This window comes from Buteo buteo, chromosome 4 (assembly GCF_964188355.1).
Source record: "Buteo buteo chromosome 4, bButBut1.hap1.1, whole genome shotgun sequence".
NCBI classification, from domain to species: domain Eukaryota; kingdom Metazoa; phylum Chordata; class Aves; order Accipitriformes; family Accipitridae; genus Buteo; species Buteo buteo.
In genome coordinates this window covers 29,582,429-29,602,158 of record NC_134174.1, presented here as the reverse complement: position 1 = coordinate 29,602,158, position 19,730 = coordinate 29,582,429, and the positions used below count along the sequence as shown (strand labels likewise).

At 48.9% G+C, this 19,730-nt stretch overlaps 1 protein-coding gene across 11 annotated transcripts in view; it reads right to left on the bottom strand.

The window, feature by feature from the left end:
- The window catches only part of COL13A1 (collagen type XIII alpha 1 chain), a 93,075-nt gene that overhangs the window by 18,972 nt on the left and 54,373 nt on the right, over nucleotides 1-19,730 (bottom strand). For 6 of the 11 annotated variants that reach the window (XM_075025367.1, XM_075025358.1, XM_075025360.1 and 3 more), the window contains 18 exons: nucleotides 18,404-18,466; nucleotides 17,748-17,774; nucleotides 13,829-13,873; nucleotides 12,059-12,091; nucleotides 11,141-11,167; nucleotides 10,450-10,512; nucleotides 8,339-8,392; nucleotides 7,156-7,242; nucleotides 6,374-6,427; nucleotides 6,124-6,168; nucleotides 5,418-5,486; nucleotides 4,836-4,859; nucleotides 3,724-3,777; nucleotides 3,152-3,196; nucleotides 2,670-2,822; nucleotides 1,744-1,842; nucleotides 1,077-1,130; nucleotides 217-258 (listed from right to left, as the gene is read on the bottom strand). In XM_075025367.1, coding sequence (XP_074881468.1) covers nucleotides 217-258; nucleotides 1,077-1,130; nucleotides 1,744-1,842; nucleotides 2,670-2,822; nucleotides 3,152-3,196; nucleotides 3,724-3,777; nucleotides 4,836-4,859; nucleotides 5,418-5,486; nucleotides 6,124-6,168; nucleotides 6,374-6,427; nucleotides 7,156-7,242; nucleotides 8,339-8,392; nucleotides 10,450-10,512; nucleotides 11,141-11,167; nucleotides 12,059-12,091; nucleotides 13,829-13,873; nucleotides 17,748-17,774; nucleotides 18,404-18,466 — 1,038 coding nt within the window. The remainder of the gene's footprint in view (nucleotides 1-216; nucleotides 259-1,076; nucleotides 1,131-1,743; nucleotides 1,843-2,669; nucleotides 2,823-3,151; nucleotides 3,197-3,723; nucleotides 3,778-4,835; nucleotides 4,860-5,417; nucleotides 5,487-6,123; nucleotides 6,169-6,373; nucleotides 6,428-7,155; nucleotides 7,243-8,338; nucleotides 8,393-10,449; nucleotides 10,513-11,140; nucleotides 11,168-12,058; nucleotides 12,092-13,828; nucleotides 13,874-17,747; nucleotides 17,775-18,403; nucleotides 18,467-19,730) is intronic. The other 5 variants (XM_075025363.1, XM_075025361.1, XM_075025362.1 and 2 more) reach the window with 4 other exon arrangements.

Genomic DNA, 19,730 nt, shown 5'->3' with positions numbered 1-19,730 from the left:
ATCTCAGACAAACCTAACCTTCTCTCTTTACCTACCCAGCCCATCGTAGCTCTGACCTACCCTGGGGGGTGGTTTTCGAAGTGATACTAAGCATGTTACTGTTTCAATGCTGCAGTGTTTCTGGCTATTTTCTCTGCCCAGAACCCTCCCCAGCCACTTCCCGCTCTATCCTCATTCCCATGGTCTTGCTCCTCAGGTGAATCACTCAAAACTTACTGGAGGTCCTGGTGGGCCTTGGGGTCCAGGGGGGCCAGATATCTAGAAAGCAATGCAAGAGAAGTCACTGTCATAATCTGCTGCCCTCAGCAGGTAAAGCGAACTGCTCAGAGGGGAGGCAGGGCACAGTACGCAGCAGAACTCTACCAGGCTTGGAAACCTGGACTCCCCTTAAGGACTGTGTTAGGAAGTGGCAGCAATGCAGGACAGTGGCTGAGTAGAAGCAGCAGGACTCTGGGGAAGGTTATGCAGCAGTTGCAGATATTTAGGAGGAGGGAAAGCAGTGAGTTTTTTCCAGAAAAAGGTCCACTTCCACTACTCTACCACCATTTCTGCAAGGAGGCACAAGGTCAACAGTTTAGCAGCTCTTTCAAAAGATAAGGAAAGAAGGTGGCTTGATCCACACATGCAGAAGAGTGTTTTGATAGCCTGTGGGACTCCTTGCTGCAGGGTGCTAAAAAAGCTAAGGGTGAACTTTAAGGGGAGAACAGACAAATTCAAGAACACAAACCCTACTGAAAAATACATATATGTAGATACATGCAAGTATTGTTCAGGAAATCCCTTCACCGCAAGTGCCAAGGGAAAAATTTATTATGCTTTCCATGATCTTCTATTCTTCGCTAGGCATTCATTATTGATTGCCTGTCATGAGCTAGATTGTTCTTGTGTAAGGGAAAAGTAGGGCATCAGGAGCTAGAGGTGGCTGGTGATTCAGTCCCACAAAATGAAGCTTGACTGTCCTCAATGAGACGTGTGCCATAAGAGGGTGGGATGTGCTGGTTTTCAGCAGCACTGCTGCCACATCATCCCTCCCCTACTGCTGAGATTGCAGAAGGAAAATGAGAAAGGTGACCTACCGATTCTCCTGGATTTCCTTTGTCTCCACGCTCCCCAGGTTCACCCTTCTCTCCCTGCACACAACAACAGACCCTGTCACCACCAGCCACACTCTGGAGTCTCACTCCATCAGAAGCCGTCTGTGAACCACTCATGCGCTGGCAAGCAGCAGTTCCCCAAAGGAGGAGTGGGAATGTACCATGTGTTTCACAAACAGCTCACCTGCGGCTCTCCTGCACCTCTGCTTCCAGAGGAGGCACCCTACAAAGAGCAAGGCCTCCAGGAGTGGCGTCTCACAGCTGTGCAAGCGGAGTGCCACAGGATTTTGCTTGCCTTTCCCCAACAGCAGCCTGACACCTCTCTGCTGTGCTGCAGCCTCTAAGGGAAGGAGGAACGATGCCATGCTGCCAGCAAACTAGGCGTCTCAGCTGACTTTGCCACGCAGGCTCTGCAGGCAGCTGCCAGAGCCAGCACCTCCAGACAGCAGTGGGGGCAGATGCCCAGCTGGCCCCCTGCCTGCTGCTGGAGACCTGACGGATGTTCAGTGACACCTAAGCACCTAACTAAGGGGTAGGGATCTGAGGCTCCCGAGATACTCAGCACTTTGGGAAATAAACCCTTGTGTGTTGCTCTACGCTGTTTTCTCTTGCCAAGCAGGAAAGAGCAGCCTCTCTTTTTCACTCTTACTGTCAGTCCTGGAAGTCCAATGGGACCCGGCAATCCTGACGGTCCTGGCATCCCTTGGTCACCTCGTTCGCCCTTCTCTCCAGTGGGGCCATCAAGACCCTATGGATCAAGAAAGATTTGTGGACTTTTTGCAAGACTAAGTCAGGCAGACATATGAGACATCATTGCAAGAGCTGAGACTGGCGCTGGTCATCCCAAGAACACACTGAAAACCCCAGACAACCATCAGGTGCTCAGGGAAATGCAGGGCTTCACTAGTATTGAAACTGGACATGCAAATGCCTGAACATCCTCCTGTCATTGTGGATGTGCCGGTCCCCAGAGCAGGGACGGGGTACTGCTTTCCTGCCTCCAAGTTCTGCTCACGGTTATGCAGTTTGCTGGAGCCCATGCTAGAAATCACTCCCCAATAGCCAGCTGTTGTGACAGCAAGAGTTTTATCCTAGTAATCCTGTAGAGAGGCAGAAACTCATTGCACAAAACCCTCCTGACTAGTGCTGGGGACACAGAAGTTGTAACAGACTGAAGCTGGGAGACTAGGCACTCTGCCCCGGTTAGTGGCAGGGATGTAAGGGGTTACTCCATGCAGTTGCCCCCCCAGGAGGGCATGTGCGCTGGTACCTCAGCTGCCTTCTCACAGTCAGGCCTGCTTGCTTACAGTGGCGTTTCAGTTTAAGCAATACACCAGGCAACAAGCTGAGGAAGTGACAGAGCAGGGCACGCAGCTGGGGACAGCCACTCCAGCAAGATGGACACATCTGCCAGGGAGCCAAGATGTCGCTTCTGTATTGGCACACTTCATACAGCAGTGATGAGGTGCCTCCAGCACCCACATTGGAGGGGCTCTGAGGTATCCAAGAAGTCCCAGGGCCTTGCCGCATAACCTGGACAGTCAGCAGTGCTCTGAGAGGCTTTGATTTACTCACCGGTGAGCCAGCTTGGCCCGGCTCTCCTTTATCGCCTTTTTCTCCTGTGACCCCAATATGGCCTGGCTCTCCCTTTATTCCAGGTGGTCCATCCTTCCCTGGCAGTCCATGAGGGCCAGGAGGGCCCATTTCTCCAGGCTTGCCACGTGGTCCCTAAAAGAAATCCACACAACACAGAGTGAAACACTTACAGATAAGAGTAAGGTTACTCCTGCAGGGTGAGCCCCTGGCCCAGAACCTCTTTCCCTGCTCATCCTCTCACTCGCAGTAATGCCCTTTGAGGAGTCATGGGGGGAGGACAAAGTAGATTTGCCATGCCATCCCAGCCACTCCCTATAGGTGAGGACTTTGATAAACCATTAATGCTCATTTTTGTAAAGCAAAATAATTTTTTCTCCTGTGGGAAAAGCAACCGTGCAATGTTAGTGACAGAGGTAAGACCACTAAAGGAAAGAGCAATCCATAGAGGCACCATGTCTTACCTTTTCTCCATCATGGCCTGGAGGACCTGGCAAGCCAATTTCACCCTGAAACACAGAATTGTTACTTTGGCAGTTTGAAAGCAGCTATTCTGACTCCTTCTGCATGGCACTACGATGATGAAGGGTGGGCATTACAGAAATAGTCTGCAGGGACTCTGATAACTAATAGTCACAGAAAAAAAAGTATGGAAACCCCTGCTGAAACAATACATGTGTGACTGCCTAAGAAGTTCACCAGCCTTGTTTATCCTGACTGACAGTTTGCAGCACCAGTGCTATAACATAGTTCCCAACCAACAAAATCCCTGCACAGAGATCGGTTCCCATAAGCTGCTTCCTAAAAGGGGAGGGCAAGTAGAAAGCATCCTTCATCTTTCTGATAAGGCATTATCATTGTGGGAAAAGAGATTTTCAGGATATTGTGCATGAGGAGGAGTGGTAGAGGCCAGCAGGACAGTCTGATAGTGCTGGACAGGGAGAATAGAAGCGCTGGTGGGGGTTGTGTGTGGGAATTCTGCCTGGACTGATCCTGTGTTTCCCTTAGCTCTGCAAGTGCTGAATTGAGCAAATACCTTCTGTCCCGGTGGCCCTGGAGGTCCAGCCACACCCGGAAGTCCTGGGGGTCCCTAGATAAAGAAAAACTCATTTTCAGATTATCAACAGGGCCTTTATTTTCATGTTTTGAAACCAAACAGCTCTTCTGAGTTTAAGGGGAAATAGCAGGGGAATTTTCCCAGAGACTCCTAAAATTGTTTTTGCTTGGGAAGCCAAGCAATGGAGAGTTCTGAGTGAGCAGCAGGCCAATTCAAAGTGAGTTGTAGATATGTATGTATTTCTTTACATTTTCATGGAGGAAAACTAAAATGATCACAGCTATCTGCTCCTGAAACTAAGACTAACTTAAGGTTGTCCCTTCCTATCTACAAAAGTACACTTTTAGAATAGAGATCATAGGAAACACTGTACTACTTAGATCCCAAGCACAGCTTAAGCAGAGGTAAATGGCCCTAGTATTTTGAGCAGATTTCCTGATCAGTCTTGGCAGTTACCCTTTAAGGAAACCTAGGGAGCAGTTTGGCCTAGCAAGTAATGCTGCTTACGTCTGTGCTGCCCTGCCATACTGCATTTTAAAAATCCATCTTTTTTCCTAAGTAGGTTTCTTGTCCTGAGAAGCAAAATTCAGGAATACTTTTTCCCTTATTTTGGCTCAAAATAACTACTTTACATTTCTTTGTCTTCAGAGGGCTTGTAGTCACTGCTGGGTTTTTTTACAGTTTTGTACAGGACTGTTATGTCAAGTTATACTTATCAATGGTGAAAATATGTCCTTCCCTCCCATCACAGAAAGTGTCCACCACAGACTGCCAGCATAAGCTTTCTCACAAAGCACCCAAGGCCTCCTTTTTCCGTGCTTTGGTCAGTCCCCCTTGCTCTTCCCTGCTCCTTCTGAGCAATGCCTGTTGTGAGCAGCATGTATTACCTCTTAAAGCAGAGAAATAAAGGGCCTGATCAGGGCCACAATCAGAAGGCAAGATGAGCTTTTCCTTCAGCTGTCAGCTGCCCCTACTCCAGCTCCCAACAGCAAAGGCCAAATGTTTTAGCTGCACCTAAATTGTCAGGCCATCTGCTTAGGATGGACATATGGCTACTTGCTTAAAACCACGCAGCAAAGCTAGGAACTCACCATCAAGGCCAAAGTTCGTATTTCCTAGAAAAAAAGTAAAAAAAAAAATAAAATCAAAAAGGAAAACAGCCATTGGAAAGCTAAGCTTTTTCCTGGAGGCGGTTTGTTTTCCACTAACATAATACTGGCCCAAATGAGCAAAGAGCCTACAAAATGAACAAAAGCAAAAAACTAGTTCTGAGTCCCATGGAGCTGTTATTCTATGATTTCCCCTTTTTACAAGTAGAACCCAGGCTAGCCCAGAGCTGGGCATAGCCACTCGCTCACTGCACATCATCAGTGCACACTTCCAAGGAAGCTTTGCAGTCCTTTTATTCACCATCTACCCCAAGCCATGGGCCACTCTTGAGGCGATTCACATCACCTCTATGTCCACCAGTGTTAATATAAGGTGCACAAGTATTTACCAAAACACTATATGCAGTGAGCTGTAGGATGAAGGGGACTATGGAACAACCAAGTACTTCCCTTTGCTGCTACTGCCAAGGAAGCAGATCTACACTCTTCCCAGTTGTCTGCACCCCCTGGGAAACAGTAAAGCTGCCAGCAGTCCCCTCATGGGCCAGGAGGGCAGTTGTTCACCTGGAGAGCTTCGCTGATGTTACCATCGTAGTCCATCATATCGTCCTTCCCAGGCTCTCCTTTGGGGCCCTGCAAAATACCAGCTCTTTAGCCAGGGGATTGCCCTTCCCATGGGGTACTCGGAGCTGTGGTTCACCCTGAAAAAGGGGTTCTCAGAGGAGCCTGTTTTGTGAGCATCCAGTTTTTCCTTGATTAAACAAAGCTCTTAAAAGCACATTTTATAGAGGAAACACTACAGAAATGTAGCCAGACAAGCCCAGATCACTGTGCCATGACCATCAAAGCTGGCAGGTCTGGTGAGTGGTGAAGTTGAGGCCAGAATCCAGGAGCTGGATTGTCTGACCAATTGCCAGACTTGAGCACACACCAAACACCCTCCTGCTGCCCTTTGCTGATAAGCCAAGGGCCTGAGTTCAGACTGGGATGTCCAAACCCACCTCCTTCTATGAATGAGCCAAGTATCCACCCTAATGTGGCTTGAAAGACTTTTTCCCCCCTAAGGTGTGGGTGTCTTCTGATGAGGGTATGGAGTGGACAAATGGCCTGTCTCAAACTCAGCCATTGCCCAGCTATAAGCATTTTTAGTGACAGTGAGAACATCTGTCAAGAAAGCAGAGGCCCAACCCAGACTGTCAGTGTGGTCCCACTATCCCTAGACCTCTTTGAAAGGCCAAAACTCTTCAAGCGTTAGTGGAGGGACACCTACCCTTGGGCCCATGGGTCCCTGGTCTCCCGGTGAACCAGGTTCCCCCTGTAACAAGAAGAACATGCTGTTAACAAAGCCTATCCCTTCACTTGCTTGAACTCCAGGAATCGTTGTTCTCTGCTGGTCCTCTGAAACAGTCTGGGACTAGACAGCTTAATTTTAAAATGCTCCTTTTCAGCTAAGTTTTGTACATGTAGGAACAGATTTGCAGCTACTGAACCTGGAGCTGGGTTGTGCAGAAGGACTGTACCTTTTCCCCCCGTGACCCTGCAGCACCAGGCCGGCCAATGTCACCAGCTTCTCCCTGAGAGAAAGAGAAAGGAAAAGGGATGGGTTTGTATTCCGTGGAAGGGCTGCGACTCTACTGCTGGCTTTGCATTTCCAGGAGGAAGAACTGCACCAGCCAAGTACCCCTGCTGTGCCCTCTTCTCCTTGGGTAACCCAGATTTCCTGCCATGACGTCCTACCAGGTGCCCTTCTCTTCTACACAGTGCAGAGGGAGTATTCAGCATGAAGGAAAGCAGCCAGTTCAGACCCAAAGTGCACAGGAGGGCTGTTCCAAGTACATCTGAGACTGGACCTCAGATTTACGTGTTCTTGCTGACCTTTGCCAAAGGGGCAGGACTTTACTGCTGCTGCTCCTTGAGGAGGTGGAAGAGGAAGGGGAGAGAAGACTTGGAAGGCCTCCATCCTGCCTCCCCATGTCCATCCTGCCTCCCCATGTCCACCCTGCCTCAGATACCACAGGGACTAGAGGCTGTCATTGATTCCGAGCAACTAGTTTCTCTCAGAGCCTAGAGGGGAGTTATCTGAGCACAAGGAGGGTATTTTCCTCCCCGAAACACAGTTCACAAATTCTCTCACCTTCTGTATTTAAAACAACAGAACTAGAACACTCTGCAGAACCTGATGTCCCTTCAGCATGTAATCAGAGGTGGGCACAGATGAATGCAACCTTTGCCCCTTCCTACACACCTTGTGCTGGTCACAATCCCTCACAATACACAACTCACTGGAGGAAAAAACACTCACCTTTGGTCCAGGGGGCCCAGGCAGACCTGGAGGGCCAGGTTCTCCTTTACCTCCCGCCAAGGCATTCTCAGCATTTCCCTTCTCTCCCTGTTTGCAAGGAAGAACAAGCCACGTGTCACAGTTCAGTCTCTCCATCTCCATAATTTCACTTGCCAAACTGTTGGCTTAGAGAGACAGGGCCCAAGACACGTTGGTCCATCAGCTGGCCTCTTGCTAGCCCAGAAACGTCACTGCTCCAGAGCCACCAGCTGTCCAGGAACCAGGCCAACATAGTTCTGCCTGCGGGCTCCACCTAGAGCCCTGCCAGTGGTCACAGCTATCATCATCCCTTTGGCTGCAGTGCTGCTGCTCAGCCCTTACTCCCCAGTGCCATATAAAGCCACCTGTGGACAGACCTCATCCCCCGGGCTCCAGTTCAAACACAACTGTTTTCTTCTACTGTTGAAATTGAGCTGATAAAACCACCAACCACCTGATGATGCTTTTTTTGGTATGGCTCGCTCTGGAGCTGTGGTCATCAGCCAGTCGGCCCTGCAGACCACATCCTTTGCACAGAGCAGGTACAAAGGCAGTAACAGGAAAGCTTTGCTTGTACCGAGTTGCCATTACACCCTCATCCTTTCCTGAAATGGCCACTGTCACTCAGTGCACTGTCCCCTTTCCCGAAGGAAAAGCACCCTGTAAAAGTCTGATTTGAAAGGTGTGATTTCTATCCATAAGGAAAAAGACAGAGTTTCAGAGCTTAGCTTTAGCTGACCTGCCCTGGGTCTCTCCGAGCACAAGGCTACTCTTCCACCTCAGAGCACAGCAGCACAGCTCCCAAAAAGCCCATCTCCTCCTCACATGTGGATCTTGGAGCAGGAGGGAGGCTGAAATGCCACGTTACGTCTGAGCTCATGCTTTTAAAGGCAAACTACTGGAACACGATTCCGTGGTCATGTTCCCAGGGCCACAGCCTCCCCGTCACTGCAGGAAGGCATGCAATTCCTCACAAAAAGGCATCCTTTGTGTGACCCCATCACATCCCTGGCTGGGGCTGACATCCAGCTGAGCTTCACAGAACATGCTGCTGTACGCTGCGACACTGACCTAAGAGTGCATGAGCTGTGCACAGCTGGCACAGGAGGGAGGAAGCAAAGGGGATGAGAGTGGCCCCCCTAAAAAAATCAGAGAAGATACAAACCTTCGTGCCAGGGAGTCCAGGAAGCCCAGGGTCACCAGCTCGTCCCTTCTCACCCTGTTGGTAAAACAGACATGGTTGGGCTGACTCTGCAGGCTCTCTGTCCTGGAGAAGCAGCCAAAGGATGGATGAGCTGCTCCTTGTTTCAAACCCTCTTTCCCTTCCCCAGGGGATTTTATTATAGACATAGACAAAGCATACTCCAGCAGCACCTGCTCAGGACAGTGAATGCTTTATCCTGTTCTCTTGACTATCTCTGCACACCATTGCTATTTCTCTCCAAAGGAAGGTGAGTGGGAAAGAGATCCAGGATCCCCCCTGTGCCTCTTCCTTATCACTCTGGTCTGCTAAACGCTTTTCCCTGTCAGTCCTTCAGCACAGGTTCTTGCCATTCCATACACCCAGAGAAGCTGTTGCCCAGGGCAAATTTTATGTGGAGTGCAAGAGTTTCTCCATGCCCTGATATAGTTCAGCTCTTTGCACAGAAACTGTCCGCTGCTTGAGTCCATCCCAGTTTTCACAGCTCCTCATTACACTGTGAATTACACTGCTTTGCTTTGGCAAAGATCCCACAACCAACATTCCCACACCTCTCCCAAGGGGCATTTCCTGCTCCTGTTCCCTAACTCCAAATCCCAGTCTCATCATGCTCTTAAAAAAACCCAAAACAGTGCAGTGTCTCAGCAGCCAAGCTCTGTGACACATACTGGTCACGAAAAGCAGTGAAAACAGGCGTGGCAAAAATGGCAAAGACAGAAGGTGATGGTGTAAAACAATGCCTGGAGAGCAAGGCCTGCAGGCTGAGCTGCGTGAGGCACCATAGAGTATGGAGGATGCCACAGGGCAGTGAGCAATGGAGGGCATCCAGCATTCACTTGGTGAAGTGACTTTGCTTAGTTCACCATCACATCTGGGTCATCTTTTGAATATTGGAGCTCAATTAGTGGTCTTTATGTTGAAGTTAGGTTCTATTCAGCCCATTCCATCCAGCTGCTAAGCCCATGGTTTCCAGCTAGAGTGCCCTGTTCAGGAGTCTGCATTTTGCCAGGACAGAGAGTGATATCAGAGCTTTCTGTTACCATGAAGACATGCTTCAAATGCATCAACAGAAAAAGTTGTGTTCTTACCTGCAATCCTCACACCTCGAAGACTTAACAACTTGTACAGATTACAAAGAACAATTCAAAACCTCTTTCCCCCAGCAGGTGCCTAGCTGTCTCCACAACAGCACCACACCAGATCAGCAAGGCTAGCAAAGAGTTCCTCTGGGAGCCATGCTGTTGCCTGCAGAGGCTGGTGCTGCACACCCATCTCGTCAGAGCTCAAGGCACACATCTGACATGCAGGGGACTTGCATCAATGCTCCACAAACAGACATGCACTGGTGGCTCTGTGGAAAATAATTAACTAGCAGCAATCTTATTTTTTTAGGCAATTCTAGAGTGCAGTGACCCCTTTCTTGAAGGTAATTTGGCCTCCAGCCACCTGTAAGGCCCCCCCCAACTTTCCTCCCCTGACAGAGCATGCACATTGCTGCCGTAAATTAATGCTTCTCTCCCTGAAAAGAAGGAAAACATTTGCAGGACCTGCTATCCAAAGAAAATGTTTGGCTTTTGGGGGTTTTTGTAAGGATATAACCTCTAATCCTGTCCCAGGCCTCTGTGAATTCCTGATTCTGCCTTGCTCTGCTTTTGGTATCCTACTTTTCATTCAGGGACTAGTTTTCAATACACATGCCCATAATGGCTACTGAAAAACATCCTGCGCTGCCTGAACAACGGCGTCAAGAAGCAGATTTCTTGAGGAGGGAGGTCAGATTTCTGAATCCCTGTTTAAGGTGTTATTCCTGGAGTCAAAAGATGCAGCACTGCCCTTAATCGTTCCCAGGACAAGACTACATCCCAGGCATCTCATGCTGCCCTGCCTGCCACCAGCCCCCCACCTCCTGCAAGCAGGAACACGCAAACACACTTCACCAAGGGGGGCAAGAGCCAGAAAAGAACACATAATCCCCCGCAAGCACGACAATGCAAGGCAAAGCAGGCTCCCGCCAGCTCCCGCTCGCAGGAACACAGCACTGCCAGGACACCAAGCCCAAACACGCAATGTCCTACCCGCTGCCCCCTCTTCCCTGGCAAACCTGGGGGGCCCATCCTCCCTGGGACTCCAGGATCTCCCTTCGTGGGGAAGAAAAGAGACAGAGAATGTGTCTGTTATATGGCTATCGCATGCTGTAACATAACCCAGCGAGCCTCAAGCAAGAGGAGCCAGCTGTTCAGAAACCAAGCCGGCTGCTTAGTGATGGAGAGTGATGGGGTATTTTTGTACTGTGCCCGCCACAGGAACTCAAACCAGGTCACGCTACGCTGAGACAGGGGAGACTGTGCAGGGCACTTCATATGGTGCATGACAGAAGAACGGCCCCCTACAGTAACGTGGGAAGACTCCTGGTGGACACAGAAGTACTGGGAGGCAGAAGGAGCCAAGGGAAGGGGGAGAGGGAACATATTGCTAAGCAGTGTGCTGTGGAGTAGGGAGGAAAGGAGGAAGGCAGCTGGAGGGTATTCCCATCAACACAGACAGGAGCAGGAGGGAGGGAATCTGTTTGCAGTATGGTGCCTCTCTCACTTGGCATCACTGGATGCTACTACCATTTTGCTTACTCTGGCAGGTGCCATTAGGGTCTGGATTTGGGCACTGGGAAGTAGAGAGCCATTCCTCAGCTCCCTCAGCTGCTCTGGGAGGGGGAAAAAATACACAAACAAATCAGAAATGCAGGCTCAGAGCAAAGCCTTCTGAGAGTACCTTTTCTCCTGGAGTCCCGGGCTCGCCCTGGTGAGGAAGAGACAGGAAAATAAAGTGAAAAAACAGGAGGACAGAGTATAAATCTTCCTAGAGCTATCAAAGTGGAGGAAAGAACATTCATCTGTGGAGGCCTTGGGCTTGTAAATAAGGGCATGAGGATGCTTTAAATGCGTATTAGTATTTGTGCCTGGAGCTTGTTTTATCTTCATTAGCCAGCTCTTAGGCTGCTGTAAGAAACCAGCAAGCCTCAGGCAAGTGGCTTCTATAAAACTGAGTAACGACCTGGCAGTATTTTAAGACAAGATTTACCAGATACAAGAGAGGATAATGAGACAAGACTCATCTGCTAGCATTACGGAATTTGCCTACTCCTAGCTCTGTGCACACAGTATTTTACAAAATACAGTTTCACAGGATGCCACAATTACAAGAAGTACCTTGCAGAGCAAGGCTGTGGTTGCAGCTGGGGTTGAAGGGAGGCTGTGTTGATACGGTATCAATGTGGCATCAGGGAGAAAAACCCTCCCCACCAGCCCTGGAGATAACTTCTTTATTTCTTTCTTTTCCCCCAGCAGCTGGAGGGAATGAGGACAACGGGTCGTTGTCTCATTGTGTGTCTTGGATCCCCGGGGTGACTTCTAGCCCCCTAAATCTGCACCTGGCCCTTTGCTCTGTTGCCATCCCGACACTGCTGTGAAGTACCACTTGTTCACCAACCTCTCTGCCCAGAGAGGTGCGGAGGAGCAGGGGTGCTGCTCGAAACGCATCCAGTACCTCTGCCAAAAGGAACAGCAGTTCTGATATTGCCCTTTAGTGGGAGCTGTCCGACCATTTTCCTGTGCCTTGTGCTCTCCTAACTCCAGCCCTTGCTCTTAAGCGTGCCCTACTTAAGCCATTGCAGTGTAGCGTAAAACTCACCTTCAGTCCTGCGGTGGCCAGCCCAGGAGCGCCCTGGCAGAGAAAGGAAAGACAGGAACACCTTGTTTGAAACGAATCGGACACAAACTTTTAAAAACAAAACAGTATCAGCCAGGTGGAACTAAAAAGGTAAAATCCACATCTTTTCCTTTCCAAAACTCAGAAGTAACGCTGTAACACCACACAGCACGCATCCTCCTTCCCTGTGCAGGTCGTTCACCTATGGCAGTGGCTCTGCTTTCCAGAAAGCTCTTCCAAAGGCAGATATCATAAGCACAACCCAGTCAAAACAACCAGATTTCCCACCCCCCGGTTTTAGTCCTGCAAGTGAAGCGAAGGCCAACAAGCAGAACAGTGTCAAGTAACTGAGGAATGCAAAGATGGACTGACGACCAAACACCCAGTTCAGCGCTTGATCCCAGATACATCAGCTCAAGCATCCCGAGAAAGGCCAGCTCATACCCCAGGGCCTTGGTCTTGCCATTTCCCCTTATTCTGTTTTTATCACAGAAGACAAACCCTGCAGCAAAATGTTTTCAGGAGAGCTCTGAAGCCAGCCACCTTAGGGGAAAAAAAAAGACTTCCAAGCACTGCAATTCAGGCATCATTCTGCAGCGCAGAGCAAGCCACCACCATGAGACCACGGAGTCCAGCCTGTCCTGCAATCTGAGACAGGTGCTTTGAAACCCCAGGAGGCAGCTGCTCCCACAGGGACAGTCACATTTCCCTCGACAGCACTGATTCAAAAAGCATCTCTTCTCTATGAACACTTTGCTCTGAAACCTCTGTACGGCCTGTGTTAGTATTAGTTAGGTCCTGGTGAAAAGGTCCAGTTACAAAAGCAAATATGAGGGATAACAAAGGTCTAAGGAGGGGGGAGGGAGGTGAAGTAGTGTTAGAAGGTGAGAAATGAGAGGCATTGAGATGTAGCACATGAGACAAAGGGGAGGACTGGGAGCCAAGTTCAAAGTGAAAAGAGCTTGGAAAAGTTCAAACAAGGAGTGGGGAGCCAGAGAGCAGCAGGATCATACCTCTCAGCTTTCTGAAACAGAAATCAGGGACAAAGCTAAAAAACACAAGGACAGAAGATGGAGATCAGGGATTCTATGCAATAAACGGGGGAAAAAAGCATTCCAGATCATCTCAGGGGTCAGTAGGTTACAGTGAATACGGGCTAGAGTCATGAAAGGGATTACATGCAGCAAGTGGCTTGGGTTAGGCTCTCACAGTGCACTTGGGATGCCTGTTCCTCACTCTTTGGCCTTTAAATGGCAGTGAATGCAGATGATTTTCTAGTATTTATCCTAAAACTCCAGTGCACACACATGCAGGCTTGCTCACACACTGACCCTGATTCATTGCTGCATTAGTCCAGGTTCACACTTGTATAGCCCTACTGATCGCAGTGGGCTAACACACATTGCTGAAGGTCGCAGCGGTCACTTGGGACCCCCAATTTACAAAACACCAATTCCCTAGAAGCATCAGCAACTGGCCGCTCTCACTAGTGTAAAGCATTAAGATCCTGATGTTGCAAGACAGCATCGGACTGGGCATGCCATTTGCTTTGTAAAACACTTCTTCCCCCACCATCTCCGTCATAAATTAGGCCCTATATTTTGCAATATAGAAGCAGAAAGAATTCAGCTGAAGATAGTCATTGACTAACAGACACACACACAAATCCAGGTGATGCTTGTGCATCAGGGACAGTCGAGCAGTATGGGTGAGATCAGGCAGACAAGCGTCACTCCATTGTTTACAAGGTACCTTAGTGCCATGTCTTCCTGGCAGCCCTGGCATGCCTCTCTCCCCCTGGAAGCAGAGCAAGAAAGACAGAGAAAGAGAGCAAGAGACACGAGATGAGTCCTCCCAGGGCTCGGTGAGGAGTGCCCAGGGCACAGGTGATGCGAAAGCCTCCTGGGTGAGATGGGGCACAACCCATCTTCCCCACCTGACTCTCACCAAGCTGACTGCCCTATCCATGGCCATTTACCACCAGTGGTACCTCTCAAGCCTGTTGCGTACAGCAGGACTGACCCTGCTGAAGTGCCACAGCAACAGGGCTGGGGACAAAGACAGTCTCTGTATCCTGCTACCACATCCCACGCCATGGTATTCTGCATGGCACAGGGAGTCGCTCAGTCTGCAGTGACTATAGGATGAACAAACTTATCTGGAGAAACAGAGAATCCAAGGGTTGCCTTGTATTGTTAGCCTGAATTTTATCTGGTGGTAATTGGAAACTAAAACATCTTCAGACAATCTGCATACTGCTGTTATTTTGTTCCAGGTGTTTAGTCCTTGCTTTTTTTAAAAGCACTTTTTGTAATCGTGGCATCCCGTGAACTGTATTTTGTAAGACACTGTCTAATACCATAATATAGATGACCTAGGCAGCGTGGGTACCTCCTAACCTATGCAGCATACTTAACTATGGTATTTTCAGCTGTGAGAAAAATAAAACAATAATTATGAATGCTTTGTACTGGAGAAGTGGGGACCACTCTCTCTCCCTCCTTCCCAACTGTGCTCCCCATTTTGCCTTTTTTTTTTTTCTTAAATGAGACCAAGCAGAGAAGACCAATGCTTTATGCTGGGAGGCGCCCACACTGCTTGCAGAGGCTGCCCCCATAGAGCAGCCCTGCATTTGAAAGTAATTCCCCATCCCAGACACTTTCCTGGAAGAAACTGCCTGCCTGAGGAGCTGTTTAATTCTTTAGCCCTGTAAAAGCAAAGCCACCTCACTGAGAGGGAGCAAGGTAGCCCCTTACAGGGGGCAAGTTACAGAGCAACCACCCTACCCTGCATTTTCTGATGATGGCCTCAGCTTGCTTGCACAGCCCCCACTGGCACCAGCAGGATCACACAGGCACTAGAGCTAATTAGAGAGCAGGAGCAACAAACATGACACTGCACCATCAAAGAGCAGAAACAAACCCCAGAGCCAAAACCAGAGAATAAGCAGGAAAAACAACTGTCCAGAACATCTTTAAATCCTTATGTATTTGAAAGCCATTGTAATACAGTAAGTACCCACTGGGCTGATCCCTTTGTGATCCCCCGGTGCCCTTTGGGCTGCACAGGGTGCCATAGCCAGGCAGCAGCAGCCCACCAAAGCCAGCACTGGAATGCTGCAGCCAAGCCAGAAGCTGGGAAACATCACCAAAGGTGGATATGAAAGGCAAAATGCCTGGCACAGGTCCCCAGCAGGCTCCAGGTCAGCAGCACTTCCCAGCTTTCCTGAGCTTCATGCTGATTTAAGAAATACCTCCCATGTCTCTTTTAGAAGAGCTAAGCTACACCTCTCCCCTCCAACACAGAGAAGACCCCCATACTCTCTTCTCCTACACCTGGTGTGAGCAGCTTTATACCCACTGGGTGCCAATCATGACAGAGCATGCCCCATGCTGATCAGCTCGTTAGCAGTACTGGCTATGGGCTGCCAATTAAAACAGAGACCCTTCCTTTTTTCCTCCTTGCTGTGAAAGCAGATTATGAGGGGGTTATTGAGCAAGGCTGTGGGCAGCTCCTTTATTGCTCTTTCCTCAGAGCATGAGAAAAAGCGTCATCCTAAGGACCTTTCAAAAAAAAAAAAAAAAAGAAAGGAAATGTCAGCAAAGCTGAATGTGATGGCTAGGCTGGAAGGCAATGAGTCAAATGCTTATTCAAAGGACCCAGGTGATCACATTCACTGGCTCTCTAATGGCCTTCATGGGACACAGACATAGGTCTCAACATGATCAAAGTACAAATGGTGGCCACAGAAGAAAATAGCTAAGAGAGAATCCATGTTGTGCTGCATCTGTCACTGGGTAGGGAAAGCTTATTAAATGAACAAGGGGTCTGTGTGAAACCAGTAAGCCTCGTCAGGCCTGAAATGTTCTTCCCTGCCAGCAAAATTGGTTACTACAGCTAAACTATGAATCAGTGTTTGTCCGGGGCTCCTCAAAACAAACAGAAGGTAGAATCTAGCCCAGGTAATTGGATCCAAAGGTGGAAGCATTAAAAGCCTTCCAGAGTCCCAAACAATCCTCCTATGCGGGAGGATGACAGAAAGAAGCAATTTCCAAAGACAACAAATGCACACACTGTCGGAAGTTCAGGAGCTGCTACTGGGTGATGTCTGGCTGCTGATTTAAGGGTACCTCTCTCTGCACTTCCCTTTCAATTCCTCTGAGCAAAAAAGAAAGGAAGTCGAGAGAAAAGTAATCCTGACAATAACAAATGAAAGTCTGTGTGTGAAAGAAGAGGCCGCTTTGGGACTGGGAAGTTCCTTTGGAGCTGCAATTTAGTACCACAAAAAGCATGGCGGGTTTCATCTCCGCTGATTATAAAGTGGGATGAATAAGGGCCCAAGTAGCGAGAACATGTCTCCAGGATTGCCCTGAGTCATTGCTCTCTAACACAGAACAGGGAAGGCTCTCGTCTGTGGATGACCCCGAGACATCACTGGAAGACCTGGAGACTTGCCCTTTGCCAGAGCCCAAATGAAGGGCTGTTCAGTCCTTGTACATGGGTGCAAACACAGCAGGTGTCTGCTAGCGGTGAAACATGGGAGTATAAGCAGGGGTGGGACACAGCTTCTCCTTCCAGACTTTCCTCCCTCCCAGGCCACGCTCTAACTTCAGTCCTCCAGTTCAGCTTAATGGGAGAGCACCTGGCTGTTGAGACAGCAGCAAACAAACTCCTAGCCTCCAAACCACATTATTTCTGGGTGCAATTCTGCTTTCATTTACACTGGCACAAACCAGAATCGATGCCTTTGTGTCTGACGGAATTACACTGATGTGAAGATGGACACAGGGGAACCTTTGGACTTTACATGCACGGCAGTATTTCTGAGGAGGTATTGTTTTCTTGTAGGAAGACAATCGCTGCTGTTCTATTCAACTATTAAGCCAGAGCCTGCATTCCCAAAGAACATTCCTTTAAACTCAATGTAACACATCCATCTTAAGTTCTGAAGGGGCCTTTTCTCCCTTCAAATAGTGATCCACACAGATGGAAAAAATATAGAAAGTGTATATGCTGCACAATAAATGAGATGCATGCCACATACTAAATACTTGAAATGTATGTGTCACTGTTAGTGCCTTTCAAGGTATTACAAGACTAGTCTTTTCTCATGATGTTTAAGATGTATGGCATGACACAGTATGCTCTGACTGTCATGAACACTTGCCAATGTTGTAATGTTTTAAGCACAGTCTACATTGAGTAATATATTTTAAATATATGGGTACAGTAAACTTCAGTCAAATAGATAACATCTGGGCATAAACCATATGAGCCTGTAAAAAGTGTCCAGAAACAGACAGAAAAGCCTGGTGCCAAACCTCAGCCTGAGTTGCAGAGTTTGAGTGGATTTGATGCGTCAGCTGACCAGATTTTATGAGGAAACCCCAATCTAGCCCATCAAATGGAGAGATGTAACAAATCATTAGCAAGCTTCATAGTCAAGAGAAATGCCTTTGGTAAGAATCGAATTCCACCAAATGGATGAAGGCTGCTTTTATTGCCTGAGCTTGGAGTGTCTGCCTGTGGTTAATCAGAGCACAGATGTGTACTCCATTAAATACCCCACAGAGCTGCCTCAGACCCAACTTCCTCTTACAACCCATCGGCCCAAGGAGCAGTATCTCCCAGATGATCTACCACGTTAGAAAACCTTATTTCTCATGCCTACCTTTATGCCAGCGTCCCCTTTTTCACCCTGCCCAGCAAAGGAGAGAGAGAGAGGAAACAGAGAGAGGGACAGTGAACATAAAAAATCAAGCAAGAAGTACAATCGTAACAGCGAGGGCCCAAGAGGAAGTAGCTGAAAGAGGGAGTGTGCAATAAACGCAACCCCAGGCCTCCAGAGAGAACTGGCTCATGGCAATAACATGGTACCAGCCTGAACGCTGGCTGCAGCCCACCCCTCCCTGGGAACACAAGGCAGTTTACGTCGTTGGAGTGGATGCTGGACGTCACCCGTACTAATGCTTTCCTACATGTTTTTGGTGTAGACAAACCATCAAACCATTTCATGGACCAGAGTATCCTCATTCTCCCAGCCTTAATGCAAAAGCCTCTAAAGGCCAGGTCAGTTTTATTCTTTAACGGGGGCCTGTGCAGGGCTGCACCCAGCCCTGGTTCAGGACAGCAGGGAATCGTTCTGGCCAAAATTTGCCCAGGCCCTTTACAGAGGAGTGAGCTTTTCTGTTTACGTGGCTTATACCAGGCTCTAGAGAACTGCCTCCAGCCCCTGACCTTCTGTATTCCTTTAGCATGTCTCTAGGCTTGGGTGCCACTTATCTGCCCTTGGGAGATGGCCCCACTAACTCTGAGTTCAAGGGTTACCTTGGGGCCAGTAGCTCCTGGGAGACCATGTGCACCGGGCAGGCCTGACTCGCCCACCTCACCCTGAGAAAGAGAAGAAAGAAAAGGGAGGAAGAAGCAAACACAGTGAGCAGCAAGAAAAGGATCCTGTGCATTGCCTGAAAGGTCAGCAAAGATGTCCCGCACAGAGGCGCCCACCATACACCAGCCTACCATCTGGGTCTCTCTGGGAGAGGAGCACCATTCCACATCAAGAAAGATATTCAGGGTGCAAAGCATACAGATTGAAGGGAGTGGTCCCATGATTCTATATCACATCAGAGCTAACATCTTTGCTCAACTCTTTGCCCTCTTTTCCCTCTCCCCTGACCCACTCACCAGGGAGGATTTTCTCCCCTACTTTCATCCATTCCTTCCACCTTTCCCAGAGAAAGGTCACAACCTCAGGCTCATTCCTCCGAGATCAGTGCAGGCTCTTTTCTTGGTAAGTAAATTAGCCAGACAAGTTGTTTCATGTAAGAGGAGCTTGTAGGAGAGGCCCTCACTACGAGGTCATTGCCGGGACCCCCTCACCGCTCCTGCATGCTGAGAGCCGCCCACCCAGCGCACATAGAACAGGATGGGCTCCTAATGGAAAAACCGACGGTTCACTGGAAGAGGAGGCAATAAATTGCGTCTGTCTCCAGGAGTGGGCTGTGGTCCATGGGGGCTATAATTTCCACTTCCTGACATAACAAAAACTTCTCAGTTTATACAGAACTAATTAAAAAGCATTCAGGTCTTGCCATTTTGCTCACAGAGCACCCATAAAGCAACATGGAGATAACACGGGACACAGGACTCCTGCCTGCTGGGAACATTCACCTTCTCCTTCTCCAGCTGACATCTCTTTAGCAGTATCTCTTCATTCCCTCTCTCCCCTTTGATCTTCCTTTGTGTCTTTCCTCTGTCTCTTTTTCTGTCTCTTCATTACACCCTCTGGGCTTGACAACCCTGCTGTTAATTAGCTGCTGCTGAAGACATTTGGGCATTGCCAGCTTCTGCCTTATAACCTGGAGCAGGATCGACTCTTTCCTGCTTTATTCCAGAGAGTAATACATAGCCAGGGATTTGGTCCTTTCCAGCCTCCTGTTCAGGTCTGGATGCACAGGAGGTATATTTCAGCCTGGAAGTGGGTGTAGAGAGGCACGCAGGTGGGGAGACATCTGTACTATAGCTACTGGAGAGTTAAAGATATCTCTGGGTCCAGCCTCTCCTTATACAGGTGACACCAGGGGATCTGTGGGCCTCTCGCATCCCCATGTCCAGCAGGAGCAGAGCTCAGCAGAGGGCTCCAGAGGAGTCCACA